This window comes from Gopherus evgoodei, chromosome 4, assembly GCF_007399415.2.
Source record: "Gopherus evgoodei ecotype Sinaloan lineage chromosome 4, rGopEvg1_v1.p, whole genome shotgun sequence".
Lineage (NCBI taxonomy): Eukaryota > Metazoa > Chordata > Testudines > Testudinidae > Gopherus > Gopherus evgoodei.
Genome location: NC_044325.1, coordinates 151,958,303 through 151,974,206, shown reverse-complemented (window position 1 = coordinate 151,974,206; position 15,904 = coordinate 151,958,303). Strand labels below are relative to the sequence as shown.

General features: G+C 53.8%; 1 protein-coding gene and 1 long non-coding RNA gene across 9 annotated transcripts; one reads left to right on the top strand and one right to left on the bottom strand.

Moving 5' to 3' along the window:
• Positions 1–330: 330 nt before the first annotated feature.
• LOC115651406 (zinc finger protein 883-like) lies at positions 331–12,841 on the bottom strand. Of its 6 annotated transcripts, none has more exons than XM_030562377.1 (5): positions 12,761–12,841; positions 12,223–12,349; positions 11,069–11,185; positions 3,680–3,700; positions 331–2,355 (listed from the first exon to the last, which is right to left on the bottom strand). In XM_030562377.1, the coding sequence occupies exons 1-5, from the start codon at positions 12,782–12,784 to the stop codon at positions 572–574; spliced, it is 2,073 nt and encodes a 690-aa protein (XP_030418237.1). In that variant the 5' UTR covers positions 12,785–12,841; the 3' UTR covers positions 331–571. The 6 variants fall into 6 exon arrangements, with proteins under 6 accessions (XP_030418237.1, XP_030418236.1, XP_030418238.1 ...); XM_030562376.1 differs by having other exon boundaries at positions 12,223–12,352; positions 12,761–12,834; XM_030562378.1 differs by lacking the exon at positions 11,069–11,185 and having other exon boundaries at positions 331–2,372; positions 3,679–3,796; positions 12,223–12,352; positions 12,761–12,834.
• LOC115651500 lies at positions 11,197–15,128 on the top strand. 3 transcript variants are annotated; one of them, XR_004000370.1, is made up of 3 exons: positions 11,197–12,023; positions 14,419–14,558; positions 15,087–15,128. It is a non-coding gene; the product is annotated as an uncharacterized LOC115651500 (long non-coding RNA). The 3 variants fall into 3 exon arrangements; XR_004000369.1 differs by lacking the exon at positions 11,197–12,023 and adding an exon at positions 12,992–13,201; XR_004000368.1 differs by lacking the exon at positions 11,197–12,023 and adding an exon at positions 12,992–13,217.
• The last annotated feature ends 776 nt before the right edge of the window (positions 15,129–15,904 follow it).

Below are 15,904 nucleotides of genomic sequence, written 5' to 3'. Positions count from 1 at the left end.
ATGTCACACGTTGCCCAGAGCCATGGTTCTTCTGAGCAGGATATGATTAACGGACGTGCACACTTCCATCAACACAAGTCTAACGGTCAACTTTACCATCCAAACTGGTTAGCGACTGATTGGTAGCTGTCTGGAGTAGCCAGCTTCCACAGTGCAATCGCTATGTTTCTCTCTATGGGCAGGGCAGCTCTCATTCTCGTGTCCTTGCACTGCAGGGCTTGGGTGAGCTCATCACACAGACCCACGAAAGTGGCTTTCCTCATCTGAAAGTTCTGCAGCCACTGCTTATCCCATACATGCATGACGATGTGATCCCACCATTCAGTGCTTGTTTCCCAAGCCCAAAAGCACTGTTCCACTGTGGTAAGCACCTCCGTGAATGCCACAAGCAATCTTGTGTCGTAGACACTATGGGTGGTGAGATCAATGTCGAGCTCCTCTTCACTTCTCAAAACGCTTAGCGGCAGAAGAGGAAGAGATGCTCCATGGGATAGCTACCCACCTGTCTGCTCTTCCCCACACTACTCAGCCAAGTCCTCTTCCCTGCTCCACACAGTCTCTCTGCTGGGTATCATGGGGAGAGGACCACTTTCTGGTCTGTATCTGCTGGCACTGTGCCATGCTCATCGGCTGCCAGAAGCCCCTCAGACCCTGGCAGTGACACAAGGGTGTTGGTGTGAGTGGCCTGGTGCCGGGTGAGGTTGCCCAAATGAGAAAAGCATTTGCCACAATAAGCACAGCTGTAAGGCTGCTCCCCGGTATGAATGCGCTGGTGTATTTTTAGGCATGAGCGTTGTGCAAAGCTTTTGCCACAGGCAGTGCATTCAAATGGCCGCTTCCCGGTGTGCACGGTCTGATGTTTGGTCACTGCTTGGGAACTGCTGAAGCTCTTGCCACAATTGGGACAGCTGTACGGCCGCTCCCCGGTGTGTGTGCGCTGGTGTGCTCTCAGGTTTGAGATATAGTCAAAGCCCTTCCCGCAGTCAGCACAGCGATGCGGCCGCTCCCCGGTGTGGGTGCGCTGGTGCTGGGTCAGCCTGTCGGTACTGCTGAACTTCTTACCACAGCTGCCACAGCAGTGCGGCCGCTCCCCTGTGTGTGTGCGCTGGTGTTTGGTCAGCACGCTGGCACGGATGAAACTCTTGCCACACACATCACAGCTGTACGGCCGCTCCCCAGTGTGTGTGCGCTGGTGTGCTGTCAGGTGTGGGAACTGTACGAAGCTCTTGCCGCAGTCGGTGCAGCGGTACGGCCGCTCTCCGGTGTGTGTGCGCTGGTGACTTCTCAGGCTTGTGCTGTGTGCAAAGCCTTTGCCACAGTCAGCACAGCAGTATGGCCGCTCCTTAGTGTGTATGCGCTGGTGTGTTCTCAGGTGTGCAATCTGTGCAAAGCTCTTGCCACACTCAGCACAGCGGTGCGGCCGCTCCCCGGTGTGTGTGCGCTGATGTATTCTCAGTTTTGAGCTGTCTGCAAAGCTCTTGCCACAAATGGTGCAGTGGTGCGGCCGCTCCCCAGTGTGTGTGCGCTGGTGACTTCTCAGCTGTGAGATCTGTGCAAAGCCCTTGCCGCAGTCAGCACAGCGGTGCGGTCGCTCCCCTGAGTGAGTGCGCTCATGCATTCTCAGCACTGAGATCTGTGCAAAGCCCTTGCCGCAGTCAGCACAGCAGTGCGGTCGCTCCCCTGAGTGAGTGCGCTCATGCATTCTCAGCACTGAGATCTGTGCAAAGCCCTTGCCGCAGTCAGCACAGCAGTGCGGTCGCTCCCCAGTGTGTGTGCGCTGGTGTGCTGTCAGGTGTGCGAACTGTACAAAGCTCTTGCCGCAGTCGGTGCAGCGGTACGGCCGCTCCCCGGTGTGCGTGCGTTGATGTACTCTCAGGCTTGTGCTGTGTGCAAAGCCTTTGCCACAGTCAGCACAGCAGTATGGCCGCTCCTTAGTGTGTGTGCGCTGGTGTGTTTTCAGGTGTGCAAACTGTGCAAAGCCCTTGCCACACTCAGCACAGTGGTGCGGCCGTTCCCCGGTGTGTGTGCGCCGGTGTATTATCAGGCTTGAGCTGTGTGCAAAGCCCTTGCCGCAGTCAGCACAGCGATACCGTTGCTCCCTGGGGTGCATGCACCGATGCTGGTTCAGTGCAGAGGGGTTGCTGAACCTCTTGCTGCAGTTGATGCGATGGTGGAGGCGCCGGCCCCTGGGGAGTCTCTGTTGTGTAACCACATCTGGTCTCTGGCTGAGTTTATCCTGGAGATGGACTGCATCCTGTGCATGGATCCCCCTGCGGGCCGTGGGATCCTGCTTTCCTGCCGCGCTCTCCCCACACTCAGACTGTGCCTGCGTTCCTCCCAGGATCCCGAGCCTGGCTGGAGAGATCAGAGGCAATCCTGGTGTTAGCCACTTCCTGGAGCAGCGCCAGGCTTGGGACAGGGCAAGTGGGAGCCCGCTCTGGCCCCAGTGTACGCTGCTGCCACCCCGGAGCCACTTCAGGTAAGCAGTGCTGAGCCGGAACCCGCACCCCAAACCTCCCCTGCACCCCACCCCCAACCCCTTGCCCTGAGTCCCCTGCTGCACCCCACACCCCTCCCATACCCCAACCCCCTGCCGTGTCCCTGGCCACACCCTACACCCCTCCTGCACCCCAAGCCCCTGCCCTGAGCCCCCTCGTACACCCTGCACGCCCTCCCACACCTCAACCCTCTGCTCCAGTCCTACATTCATGGTCCTGCATGCAATTTCCCCACCCAGATGTGGCCCTTGGGCCAAAAAGTTTGCCCACCTCTGGGTGAGATGGACACCTGTTAAAGATTATCTAGAAAGATAATACTTAGCCCTGCCTCACTTCAAGGGACTGGGCTAGATGATCTACCAAGGTCCTTTCTAGGCCTACAATTTTATGATTCATAGATATCAAGGCCAGACAAGCTCATTGCGACTCCAAACTCCATCTTGCTGCTGTGATTGTCCACAGTAAGGACAAAGGGGCCCTTCCACATGGCAGAGGGTATAAAAGGCCCTGGAAACCCCTCCATGTTGTCTTCATTCCTGCTTCCAATTCGTATCTCTGGAGTAACCTCTCTACAAGTGAAGTTTAGAACAAAGGACTGAATGATCCAGCCATGCATTGGATGTAATTCCATCAAGCCTGAAACAAGCCTGAAGCAAGAACTTTGCAATTGTTGTATGTATTTGATTCCATTTAACCAGTTTTAATTCTCATTTATATTTCTTTTTGTTATAAATAAACCTTTAGATTTTAAAGGATTGGAAAGAGTCTGATTTGTGGGTGACATCTGAATTGTATGTTGACCTGGGTCTGGGGCTTGGTCCTATGGGATCGGGATAACCTTTTTCTTTAACTAGGGACACTGGTTTTCATAACCATTTGTTCCTACAAGGAGTGCTACTGGTGGTAATACAAGGGAACTGGGCTATCTGAGGGAATTGCTTGTATGACTTCTGGTTACCTGGGGGAGTGAAACCGAAATCCTCTCTGTTTGGCTGGTTTGATGTGCCTTAGTAGTGAAGGACCCCCAGCCTTGGGCTGTGACTACCCTGCTCTAAGCAGGTCATCTTGAATTGATACTCTCAGCTGTGCCACCCAAGAGCACCCCTTGTTACACTTCTACGTTAAGGAGCCCTCTGCTAGCAGCTGTGTAAATCAGAAGGGATTGGATTATTATGATTTACCTGAGCAGGGGCTCTCAGGCCCTGAGCTTTCCCTGGAGTCCTCGGCATCCCAGATCCAGAGCTCTGCCTCCCCTAGCTCGATCCGGTGGATTAAGTCTGGTGTGGAATCTGAACAGCCTGTTTTGGGGGAAAGAATCAGTTTTTCACTAAAGTTTTGGGAGCAGAGATTCATTTACATGTTGGTGCAGCCCAGCACAACAGGGCCCGGATCTCAGTCAAGGTGTGTCTGTGCAGCACTGGATGCGACGAGGCCCTGACCTCAGCCAGGTCTGTTCCCACAGCACCTGGCACAGCGGGACACTGTTCTCAGTCGCTGCTTCAGAGGAAAGCCCAAGAGATCCCAAGTAGAAGAATAATGACATAAACCTTCCTTACAGGAGATTTCTTCCCATCTCCCACCAGGCAAGTTTGGTTCATACTCTGAAGCTATGGAACCTTCTCAATTTGCTTTGGGGGCTGAGTCATGTGGTACAAGGTGAATCCATTACACAGACCTATCAGTTCTTTTGCTTAGGATGCAGCATTGCTCAACTCTACGGTTGTTAAATTTATGATGTTCGTTCTTTTGGGGGAGGTGTGAAGCTGTTACAAGCAGCAGGAGAGTTTTCTTCCTGTCTTATTTGTCTAGAGTCAGTTCTTGAGGCAGAGCTGCTGCTCTCCATATCTGGGCTAGGATTCCTGGAAGCGGTTGTTGCTCATGTGCTGTTTGCAACCACCTCTGTTGCAGGACTGAGATACATAATGTTAGACTAAGATTAGATCCAGGCTCTCTAGCCCTGATTTCTCCTTTAACAGGAAACCTGCCTGAAAAGGGCTGACATTTGCCACCATATGGCAGCTGAGGCATCAAGGAAACGTGCCAGAACTCACAGCTGTGAGTAAAAGAAGGGAAATTGGTCCTTACCCAAGTAAACAAGGGCCTGGTAATTCCTCAGCATCTGGTCCCGGTACAGCTGCTTCTCTGGCTGGGATAGGAGCTCCCACTCCTCCCGGGTGAAATACAGAGCGACGTCCTCAAACGCCACCTGGAGCTGCTGGCACAAGTGTTACACACTCAGCACCTTCCGCTCCAGCCCCCAGCCCGGAGTCTCAGCAGGGGACGCGGTTTCTAGGGGAGCGACTCCCAGGGAACCCCCCGCCCAGCACCTGTGACCCAGGGAGATCCCCACCCCCCAGCTCCCCCGGGCCCTGCTGGCCGGGGCAGGAGTCGCCCTCGGCTCCCCACGGGGCTCTGGGAAGGGCCCGAATCCCAGGGTAGGGAACAGGCTCCGCCCCAGGCCTGTGCTCAGCCCCGCTCCCGCCCCGGCTCAGGCTCCTCTGCCCGGCCGGGGCCGCCCTGGGGGGAAGGGGCCGCGCCCGGCTCCGCGTTTCCGCCCGGCCAGGGCCCCCCCCCGCGCCGCTCCCCGGCCCCCGCGCTCCGGCTGCTGCAGCCCGCGGTCACTAGCGCGGGAGGGACCCGGGTCCCGGCCCCCTCGGCTCGGCCCCCAGCCGGGACCAGCCAGTGCCCGGCCGGGGAGTCCCCGCCCCGCGTCCTACCTGCGCCGGCCCCGCTGCAGCCATCGCCGGGCTCGGCTCCGGCCTCGGCCGCTTCCTCCGCCCGGGCAGCGACTTCCCGCCCCGCGGCTGCTGCTGCCTCCCCGGGGCCGCCTCTCGCCCGCTCCCCGCCCTGCGGCTGCAGCCGGGACCCGCCTGCGCACGGGCCCGCTCCGCCCCGCGCCTGCGCTGCCGGCTCCAGCGGCCGGGGGAGGCCTCAGGGCGGGGACCTTCCGGGCCAGGCTTTGCTCACGGCACCTGCCGCCTGTAAGGGGGCAGCCCGGTCCGCGCTGTGCCGGGAGGGGGGGCTGGAGCCCGGACTCCTGGGTTCGCTCCCGGCTGTGGGAGAGGAGCGGGGACACGTGGGTACAGGAGGTTTTGATGGCGACGCGCTGCAATTACACTGTTCGCCCTCTAGGGGCTGCTGTGGCACCAGAAGACAGGGCAGCTGGGTTAGGCTGGCGCAGGCAGCCAGAGGGGGAGGGGGTCAGAGGATACTTCACAGTGCTCTGCCCATGGGGTCAGGTGTGGCGGCAAGGAACATGGGGGAGATGGACAGAATGGGGGGGAGGGGAGCCTGGGGTGTCACAGGAGCTAGTGAGTTAATATTGAGCCAGATGCAGAATGCAAGTGGGGATGCAGGGACACATGGTGGTGAAAGGGGGGCAGGGGCAGGGACACACAGGGCTGGGGGGGTGATGCAGGGACACATAGGGGCAGAAGTGCCTGACTCAATGGGAGAGGCCAAGGGCAAACCAGGGTATCATATGGGAGGCTCCCCAAGCCGAATAATCACTTCCCTCCCCCTCAAAAAAAAACAACCCTCTTTCATACTTCTCCCACCCACACCCAACAACTCAAAGTTCACTCCAGGATCCTTCCCAGCAATTATTTCCCTCTCCCTCAGCTTCTCCATTACCCTCTAGCTCCCCCAAGCCTTTGCACTGCTTCTGAGAGGTGTGGGAAATATGTTTTGGTGTTGTAGTTTATATGAATTATTACTCAAAGTTCTGTGTTAATAGATCTAGTAAGGAATCTATTTTGTTGTTGTCTGTATTGCTACAAACATAATTGCTGATAGGTAACTTTAAATAAACTACCAAAATAATTGAAACTAGTGTGACTATAGTGTGTTATTTTGACAGATAAAATATGCAGAATTTTAAAGTACCATGTGCAGAATTTTAATTTTTTGGGGGGGCATAGACTTTCCCAAGGAGTAATGCAAAACTCTGTGTGAGCACCTGCCAGTCACACAGTTCATCAGGCCTCATGGTCAGTTAGGCCTTAGTACATTTGGGCTGATTTATTTTAAAGATTGACACTCCACATTGGCTTCTCCACACACCATCCGAATGCATCAGCTTCTTTAACAGCAAAGAAACATCTGGTTAGACAGACCTTTGTTACACATTTGTTCTTCATCACATTTCTATTTAAAATAGACGATATGAGCAGTTCCTGAGTCTTCTTTCAATCACACGCACTGGGCTGTCCCACCCGGCCCCTCAGACCAATCCACACTGAGACAGGACTGCAAATCCCATCTCCGCTGTCACCTAAGAGTCACCTCCTGGCTGAAACCAAGGTAGGTGTGGAGGGAAGTTCTTAACTCAGTCCCATCTGGGTGGGGAGGTGGAGAGGGATTGTCCCGGCTGCCTCACAGCTCTTTGTGTTTCCGGGGGGCGGGGGGGAGAAGGTTGACAGAGAGACCTGGCTGGATTCCAGCTTGATGCAGGGGGTCCCTAATGCAGTAGGCTGTGACCATCTACTCTAAAATCCCCCCAGCCGCCTGCTCTTCCCCACACTGCTCAGCCAAGTCCCATTCCCTGCCCCTCACAGTCTCTGCTGGTCATCATGGGGACAGGACCACTCCCTTATCTGCATTGCTGGCACTGTGCCAGGCCCACCCGCTGCCAGAAGCCCCTCAGGCCCTGGTGGTGGCAGAAGGGTGAGTAAACTGGTGAGTCAACTGGTGCCAGGTGATGTTGCCCAAGTGAGCAAAGCATTTGCCACTGTCAGCACAGCTGTACAGCCGCTCCCTGCTGCGAATGCGCTGGTGTGTTTATTAGCTCTGTGCAAAGCTTTTTCTGCAGACAGTTCATTGGAATGGTCGTTCCCCGGTGTGCGTGCGCTGGAGCTGGGTCAGCTTGTTGGCATTGCTGTTACCACAGTTGGCACAGCAGTACAGCTGCTCCCCTGTGTGTGTGTGCGCTGATGTCTACTCAGCTGCGAGCTCTGGGCAAAGCTCTTCCCACAGTCACTGCAGCGGTGCGGCCGCTCCCCGGTGTGTGTGCGCTGATGTATTCTCAGGCCCGAGCTCTGGGCAAAGCCCTTGCCGCAGTCAGTGCAGAGATACGGCCGCTCCCCGGTGTGCGTGCGCCGGTGTGTTCTCAGCGTTGAGTTCTCTGCAAAGCTCTTGCCACAGTCGGTGCAGCAGTATGGCTGTTCCCCAGTGTGCGTGCGCTGGTGTCTTTTCAGGTGTGAAAACTGTACAAAGCCCTTGCCACAGTAAGCACAGTGGTGCGGCCGCTCCCCAGTGTGTGTGCGCTGGTGTGTTCTCAGATTTGATCTCTCTGCAAAGCCCTTCCCGCAGTCAGCGCAGCGATACGGCCGCTCCCCGGTGTGCGTGCGCTGATGTGTTCTCAGGGCCGAGTTGTTTGCAAAGCTCTTGCCACAGTCAGTGCAGCAGAATGGCCGCTCCCCCGTGTGCGTGCGCCGGTGCTGGGTCAGTGCGAAGGGGTTCCTGAACCTCCTGTCGCAGTCGATGCAGAGATGAGGACGCTGGCCCATGGGGAGCCTCTGGTGTGGAGTCAGGTTTGGTCTCTGGCTGAGTTTACCCCGGGGATGGACTGTGCTCTGTGCATGGCTCCCTCTGTGGGATGTGGGATCCTGTGTTCCTGCCGTGCTCTCTCCACATTCAGACTGTGCCCTCGTTCCTCCCGGGATCCCATGCCCTGCTGGACAGAGCAGAGGCAATCCCAGTGTTAAACCAGCAGCCCTAACCGTGAGCTCTCAAGGATGGAAAATGTCACAGATGGAGCGATTCCCCAGTTGTCTATGACTGGTTTTTGGATTGGTGCCTCACCCTGCAATGGCGGCTACTGTCCGACGGGGCAGGACCCAACCCCTCCCTCCGGGCACTGAGACCTGGCCTGCGGGGTTACAGTGCCACTCAGATTTGCCCCCGCCCATGGTCATGATGGTGGGGGAGGCGGGTCAAATTTTAGTGCATGGCTGTGCCTCCCAGATCACCTCTACCCCAGGGGTTCTCCACCTTTTTCTTTCTGAGGACCCTCTCAACATGCTATAAAAACGCCATGGCCCACCTGTGCCACAATAATTGGTTTTCTGCATATAAAAGCTGCGGACGGTGTTAGGGGGCAGCAAGCAGGGCAATTGCCTGGGCCCCCATGCTACAGGGACCCCCATGAAGCTACACTGCTCAGGCTTCAGCTTCAGCCCTGAGTGGGAGGGCTCGGGGACTGGGCTTCAGCCCTATGCGGTGGGGCTTCAGCTTTCTGCCCTGGGCCCCAGCAAGTCTAATGCCTGCCCTGCTTGGAGGCTCCCCTGAAACCTGCTCAAGGCCCCCAAACCCCTGGTTGAGAACCACTGCTCTACCTCACACCAACCCCTCTGCAGCAGGCTGGGGTTAGGGTTGCAGTGCTATGAGAAGCGTACTTCTTTGGGCAGCAAGTTCCCCCTGGGCAGGGCGAGGAGAAGGGCAGGTGTTGTAAGGGGGGGCGGGGCGGGTAGTACACCCAGCCAGTCAGTCAGTCAGCTATAAAAATCCTTAGTAGCTGTTCCCTTTGCTTCACCTGTAAAGGGTTAAGGAGTCTCACTGCTATGCTTAGGTAAGAAGAAGTGAGTGGGCCCCTGACCAAAAGAGCCAATGGGAAGGCTAGAAATTTTTACAATTGAGTAAAAACCGTCCCTTTTGTCTCTCTGTTGTTGTTCTCTTGGTTGGAGAGACAGGACAGCAGCTGTGCTGTAAGAAGCTTGGAGCAAGGTATGAAAATCATCAATATCCATACTTAGACCTTCTCATTTGGAACTACAGCTATGTAAGTGGAACAGGAATGTTTAGTTAGACACGATCAGGTTTATCTCTTTTTGGGGGGCTTGTGGATGCCTCTGTGCTAACACGTGCTATTGTTTTCTTTTTGTAACTTTTAGGCTAGACCCCAGAAAACCACTCCCGGTGTTTAATCCTTGCAGTGGTTTTTTTTTTTAAATACCTAACAGCAGCCTAAGTTTCCAGATGTTTTTTCTTGCTTTTTTTCTTCCATAAAATTTGCTTCTTTGTGGCTTATTCCTGTGGGGGTGTGAATCTTTTTCTAGGAATTCCTTTTGAAGAAATCGTTCACTCTCAGCCTGAGCTTTCAGTCTTTGTGTAAAACTAAATCTAAACTAAAATCCTCAAGAAGGTGAGGGTTTGGGGGGAGGTGTGTGTGTGTGTGTGTGAAGGATTTGGGGAGGATGAGCAGTCACTCGGGGTTTGTGTGATGTAACCTGGAAAACACGTCTGTATTGTGTCACAACCCGATCCCTGGTACAGCTGAGCTGGAAGGGGTGAATGGTGCCACCCAGCCTTTAGTCTACAGACAGTCACAGATGCATTAGGGCTGATGGGTGTGCTAAGCATTGACACTGAAGCAATGTAAGTGACAAAGGTTTTATGCCAGAAAGAGCAGCAGGAAAAGGATGTGACAAAGGCCATCCCACCACCCTCTCTCTCACACCCAGCCCCTACACCAGGGTACTTAAAGTCATGGCCCGCAGGACGATTTAATCTAGCCGCCAAATGTGTCCACTCCCCCCACAGCAGCTGCCTGGCACGTGGGGCAGTTTTAGATCATCACACTGAAACGCAGCAAGTGCTAGAGATCTGCTCTATACAATGGCATCCTCTGCATGGCATCACCTTACACAAGCATGTACGGAGAAAATTAGAAAGGCCAAGGCAAAAAACAAACTGTAACTAGCCATATAAAGGGAAAAAACAAAGCATTTTGCAAATCCATGGGAAAGCAGAGGAAAGCAAAGATAGACAACGCCCATTAGTATGTCCAGTTCTGGGCCCCACACTTCAGGAAGTATGTGGACAAATTGGGGAGGGTCAGAGGAGAGCAACAATACTGATTAAATGTCTAGAAAACATGACTTATGAAGTAAGTGAAAAAACTGGGTTTGTTTAGTCTGGAGAAGAGAAGGTAGGGCGAGAACTTCTGATAATACTCCTCATGAACATAAAAGGTTGTTACAATGTAAATTGTTCACCTTATTCACTCAGAACAGGACAAGATTTTATGGGCTTCAATTGCAGCAAGGGAAATAGAGGTTAGAGATTAGGAAAAACTTCCAACCTCTGGGAGTACTTAAGCACGGGAACAAAATTATCTACGCAGGTTGTGGAATCTCCATCACTGGAGGTTTTTAAGAACAGGTTAGACAGACACCTGTCAAGGATGGACTAATTCATACTTGGTCCTGTCTCAGTGCAGAGATGATTTCTAAGATTCATTGTGCCCATCCAGCCTGGCTTCCTGCCTATCTGAGCCAGAGTATCAACCCCAGTCATTCCTGACTCCAGCCCAGAAGAGCGAAGCTTTGAGAGAGAGACACCCCATCTCCACTGACAGACTCCCAGTGAGGGAGAATCCATCATGTCCTTAGGGGAGCTCTCCCAGTGGTATATTCCCCCTCCCACATAAACACTGGCCCCTAATTCCCAGTTTCAATCTGTCTCTCTTGAGCTCCCAGCCAGTAAATCTCGCTCTGTCTTTGCCTTCTACATTAAGGAGCTCTCCGCTAGCACGTGTGTAAATCAGAAGGGACAGGATTATCATCACTCACCTGAGCAGGGGCTCTCTGGCCCAGAGTTTACCCTGGAGTCCTTGGCATCCTGGATCCAGAGCTCTGCGTCCCCTAGCTCGATCCGGTGGATTAAGTCCGGTTTGGAACCTGAAGAGCCTGTTTGGAGGGGAAGTTTTATTATGAAAGTTTATATGTTTGTGCAGCACCTGGCATGACAAGACACCAATCTTGCAGGCTGCTTTAGAGGAAAGCACAAGAGAGCCCAAGTAGGAGAGTAATGAAATAAACCTTCCTTAGAAAAGATTTCTTCCCATCTCTCACTCGTACTCTGAATCAGCAATGTCTACAACCCTTCTCATTTTGCAGTGGGGACTGAGTTTAAAACCTTGCTGGGGTAACTCTAGATGTTCCATAGAAATATCCCATTCTGCTAACACCTTGGCCTCTATGCTATCATGTGGTGCTACATTCCATAGGATAAGTGTGTGACATGGATTTCTTTTAACCCACAGAAACACCAGTGAACACCCATTAGTCTCAGATTAAGAGACAGGGTGAATAGAAAATCCACAACGACCACCTTTCTGGTCATTATTTCACTTACCCAAATGTCTCCTGAAACATTTATCACAGGGAAGACTTTGGAAGAAGGGAACATTGCTCCTTTGCCATCTTACAGCTGTTGAAACATTTTGGGCATGTCATTAAGGCATATTGGCCACAACCTGTCATAGCAGGTGTCACCAGGTGGTGCCAATACAAAGACATTCCAGTTCTTTTGCACTGTTCAGCTGTACAGTTGTTAAATTTACTATGTTCATTCTTTCTGGGGAAGTAAGGAGTTGTTGCAGGTGTGTTTTTTTTCCTGCCTTATTTGTCTAACTAGAGTCAGTTTCTGAGGCAGAATTGCTGCCCTCAATGTCTGGCTGGGATTCCTGGAAGAGATGGTTGCTCATGGGCTGTTTGCGACCACCACCGCTGCGCCTTGACTGAGGTAGGTCATGCAAATAAACAAGTCACACTAAGATTATCCCCAGGCTCTGTAGCCCTGAGTTCTCCTCCAACAGGGAGCTGACCTGAAAGGAGCTGGCATTTGCCACCACTCACTAATAGGGTGCCACATGGCAGTCAAAGCCTGGAGGGAACCCAAATGTTTTACAGATGTGAATAAATGAAGGGAAATCAGTCCTGACCCAGGGAAAGGAGGGTCCAGTAATTCCTCAGCATCTGGTCCCGGTACAGCTGCTGCTCTGGCTGGGATAGGAGCTCCCACTCCTCCCGGGTGAAATACAGAGCGACGTCCTCAAACGCCACCTGGAGCTGCTGGCACAAGCGTTACACACTCAGCACCTTCCGCTCCAGCCCCCAGCCCGGAGTCTCAGCAGGGGACGCGGTTTCTAGGGGAGCGGCTCCCAGGGAACCCCCCGCCCAGCATCTGTGACCCAGGGAGACTCCCCCACCCCCGAGCTCCCCCGGGGACCCGGGGGAAGGGGATCGCGCCCATCTCCGCCCGGCCAACGTCCTCCCCTCCCTGGCCCCAGGGACGCTCCCGGGTTTGCGGGTGGTGTCCCGGGGCCCCAGCGCCGCTCCCCGACCCCAGCGCTCCGGCTGCTGCAGCCCCCGGCCCCGCGGTCACTAGCGCGGGAGGGACCCGGGTCCCGGCCCCCTCGGCTCGGCCCCCAGCCGGGACCAGCCAGTGCCCGGCCGGGGAGTCCCCGCCCCGCGTCCTACCTGCGCCGGCCCCGCTGCAGCCATCGCCGGGCTCGGCTCCGGCCCCGGCCGCTTCCTCCGCCCGGGCAGCGACTTCCAGCCCAGCGGCCGCTGCTGCCTCCCCGGGGCCGCCCCTCGCCCGCTCCCCGCCCTGGGGCTGCAGCCGGGACCCGCCTGCGCATGGGCCGGGCTAGCCCCGCTCAGCCCCGCGCCTGCGCCTGCGCCGCCGGCTCCAGCAGCCGGGGGAGCCCCCAGCGCAGGGACCTTCCGGCCCAGCCTCCCGGACGCCTGGGTCCCGAGTCCGGCCGCCAGGGGCTCTCGCGGCGGCAGGAGCCCGTAAGGGGGCAGCCCGGTCCCTGCTGTGCCGTGAGGAGCTGGGAGCCCGGACTCCTGGGTTCTCTCCCGGCTCTGGGAGGGGAGCAGGGACGCGTGGGTACAAGAGGGCTCGGGCCAGCCTGTGGTGTATGTCACTGTCACAGTAAGACTGTGTGTTGTGTTTGTTGCTAGGCTGTGTGGTGATGGTGTTGTCCCACAAACTTACACAGGATCGTTTTAGGGGTTAAGACAAAGATGCCACATTTATTATTAATTCGTAACTATTAGCAAATACCCTAATGCTTATACACATACACTCACACACACACACACACACACACACACACCAAAATGTTCTGCAGCTGCTGGATAGTTACCAGTCCTGATTGCAGTTTGAGTTCGCAGCTTGGGATCAGAGCTCGTGGCAGCTAACTGGCCAGGAAAGCTGAGCACGAGGAGGAGCCAGGTCTCTGTCGGGCGCGCACCGATGCTCCTTGACGTTGGTAGCAGAACGTTACCCAAAGTCTCTCATCTCACCCTTTCCTTTTTATAGGAGTTTAGTTTGGATTCAAAGTTCCTAGGTCTCGCTGTGTCACGCCGCCTCTGGGTTTGCTTGATCACCCGTTAGTTGCAGGCGTGACTGTCAGTCTGGGACCTGGCTTTGATCTTCCTTCTGTTGTTTCTTTTTAGGGTGGATGCTTCTTGCTTGAGTTAGGGCTGTTGTCTAGTTCTTCAGCCGTTGGTATTTGAACTTTATCTCATCAGGACGGGCTGGTGCTGGAGGTTGATTCTATCACCCATGCATACCTCATTCACACATCTCAACTAGACTAATAAAATTACAGTATGGCTTGCAAAAATGGGGGCTGCAGCACAAGCCTTCTACAAAATGGAGTCAGCATTTTAAAATGGGTTTTGAGTTACAATATTGCACAGAAGTTACAATGTTACAATGTAGGCAAAATGGCAAGTGTAATGAAATGCTGAACAGAAGTTACAATGGTACAGTGACTAACTAAAAACAATTTCATTCACATTGGTTCTACAATGGCGTGTGTGTGTTACTAGGGATCACACCCCAGGCTGTGTATGGTGTGCAGGTAAGAGTGTTGCAGGAAGGCTGTGTGATGTGAGTGCTTTACAGATCACACCCTGGCTGTGTAGCGTGCATGTGTTACAGGAGTTAACCCCTGGCTGGAATGTGCATGTGTTTCAGGAGGTTGTGTGTGTGTATGTTACAGGAGCTCAGTCACACCTGGCTGTAGTGTGTGCTACATGTGTGTTTCAGGAAGGCTGCGCAATGTATGTGTTACGTGTACGTTACAGGATCTCTCACTCATCTGTGTAACTTGTGTGTGTTTCAGAAGCTTGCACCCATGTCCCTTCCCAGCACCATGGGGAGAACAGCTGCCTCATACAAATGCTGTGTTCTGGCCTCAGTGCTGGCGCTGAAGGAGCTGGCGCCCAGGCTGGCTGCCCCCACCCACCGCCCTGCACACCACATGTACGGACACAACAAATGGTCAAAGTCAAACTCATCAAGGGCCCATGGGACGTCGACCAGAAGCTCGCCATGCCCTGCACTTGCCATGAAAGGCATGGGGGGGGGGGGAGGAAGGGACGGATCCTGCATGTGACCCAGCTCCAGCCAAGGTTGTGGCTACAGAGCCCTGCCAGCCCAGCATTGACCAGTAGCACTGACTCTGGTGTCCCTAAACCCAGCACCCCCTAACCTCTGTTAGCCCAAGGCCAGCATCCCCTCTGGCTGCTGGAGGAGAGGATGCTGGTCTGTGGGTGTCATAACATTTTTCCCAGATCTGGACCTTAGCGTCCAAAATATGGGTGTTAGCATGAAAACCTCCAAGCTTAGTTACCAGCTTGGACTTGGTAAAGCTGCCACCACCCAAAAAATTAGAGTGTTTTGGGGCACTCTGGTCCCCCCAAAAACCTTCCCTGGGGACCCCAAGACCCAAATTCCTTGAGTCTCACAACAAAGGGGAATAAACCATTTTCCCCCTCTTCTCCCTTCCAGGTGTTCCCTCCCTGGGTTCCTGGAGAGATACACAGAAGCAAGCTCCGTGAATCTAAATAGAGGGATGCCTCCTTCCCCGTTTCCAGTCCTGGAAACACAAGCACCAAGATAGCTAATCTCTCTTCCACCCCCTCCTTCACCCAGAGGGAATGCAAAGTCAGGCTCGTAAATCTAACACACAGAGATTTTTCCCCCTGACTTCTTCCTCCCACCAATTCCCTGGTGAGTTGCAGACTCAATTCCCTGGAGCCCCCACTAAAGAAAACTCCAACAGGTCTTAAAAAGAAAACTTTATATAAAAAGAAAGAAAAAATACATAAAAATGGTCTCTCTGTATTAAGGTGACAAATATAGGGTCAATTGCTTAAAAGAAATATGAATAAACAGCCTTATCCACAAAGAATACAATTTAATACATTCCAGCAACTATACACATGTAAATACAAAAGAAAACAATATAAACCTATGGTCTTCCTATCTTTGTACTTACAACTTGGAAACAGAAGATTAGAAAGCTGGAGATAGAAAAATCACTCTCATAGCCGAGAGGGTCAGACACAAGACAAAGAACAAAAAACTCACACACAAACTTCCCTCCACCCAGATTTGAAAAAGTCTTGTTTCCTGATTGGTCCTCTGGTCAGGTGTTTCAGGTTACTGGTGTTACCCCTTTACAGGTAAAAGAACATTAACCCTTAGCTATCTGTTTATGACAGTGGGTTAGTCTCCCCTCCTCATCCTTTCTCCACTGGACCTTTCCTCTATCACAGCACCTCCCATAAGGTGCCTGGGTCTCTGCCTGCCTCTAGCAGCTGCTT

What these genes read in the sequence shown, in the direction of transcription:
- LOC115651406 (XM_030562376.1), bottom strand. Translation starts at nt 12,784, where the DNA reads ATGGCTGCAGCGGGGCCGGCGCAG. An exon ending in CTGCAGCGGGGCCGGCGCAG is followed by an intron (nt 12,353 to 12,760) that starts GTAGGACGCGGG and finishes CGCTTGTGCCAG; the next exon opens with CAGCTCCAGGTGGCGTTTGA. An exon ending in GCCAGAGAGCCCCTGCTCAG is followed by an intron (nt 3,701 to 11,068) that starts GTGAGTGATGAT and finishes GGGAAAGCTCAG; the next exon opens with GGCCTGAGAGCCCCTGCTCA.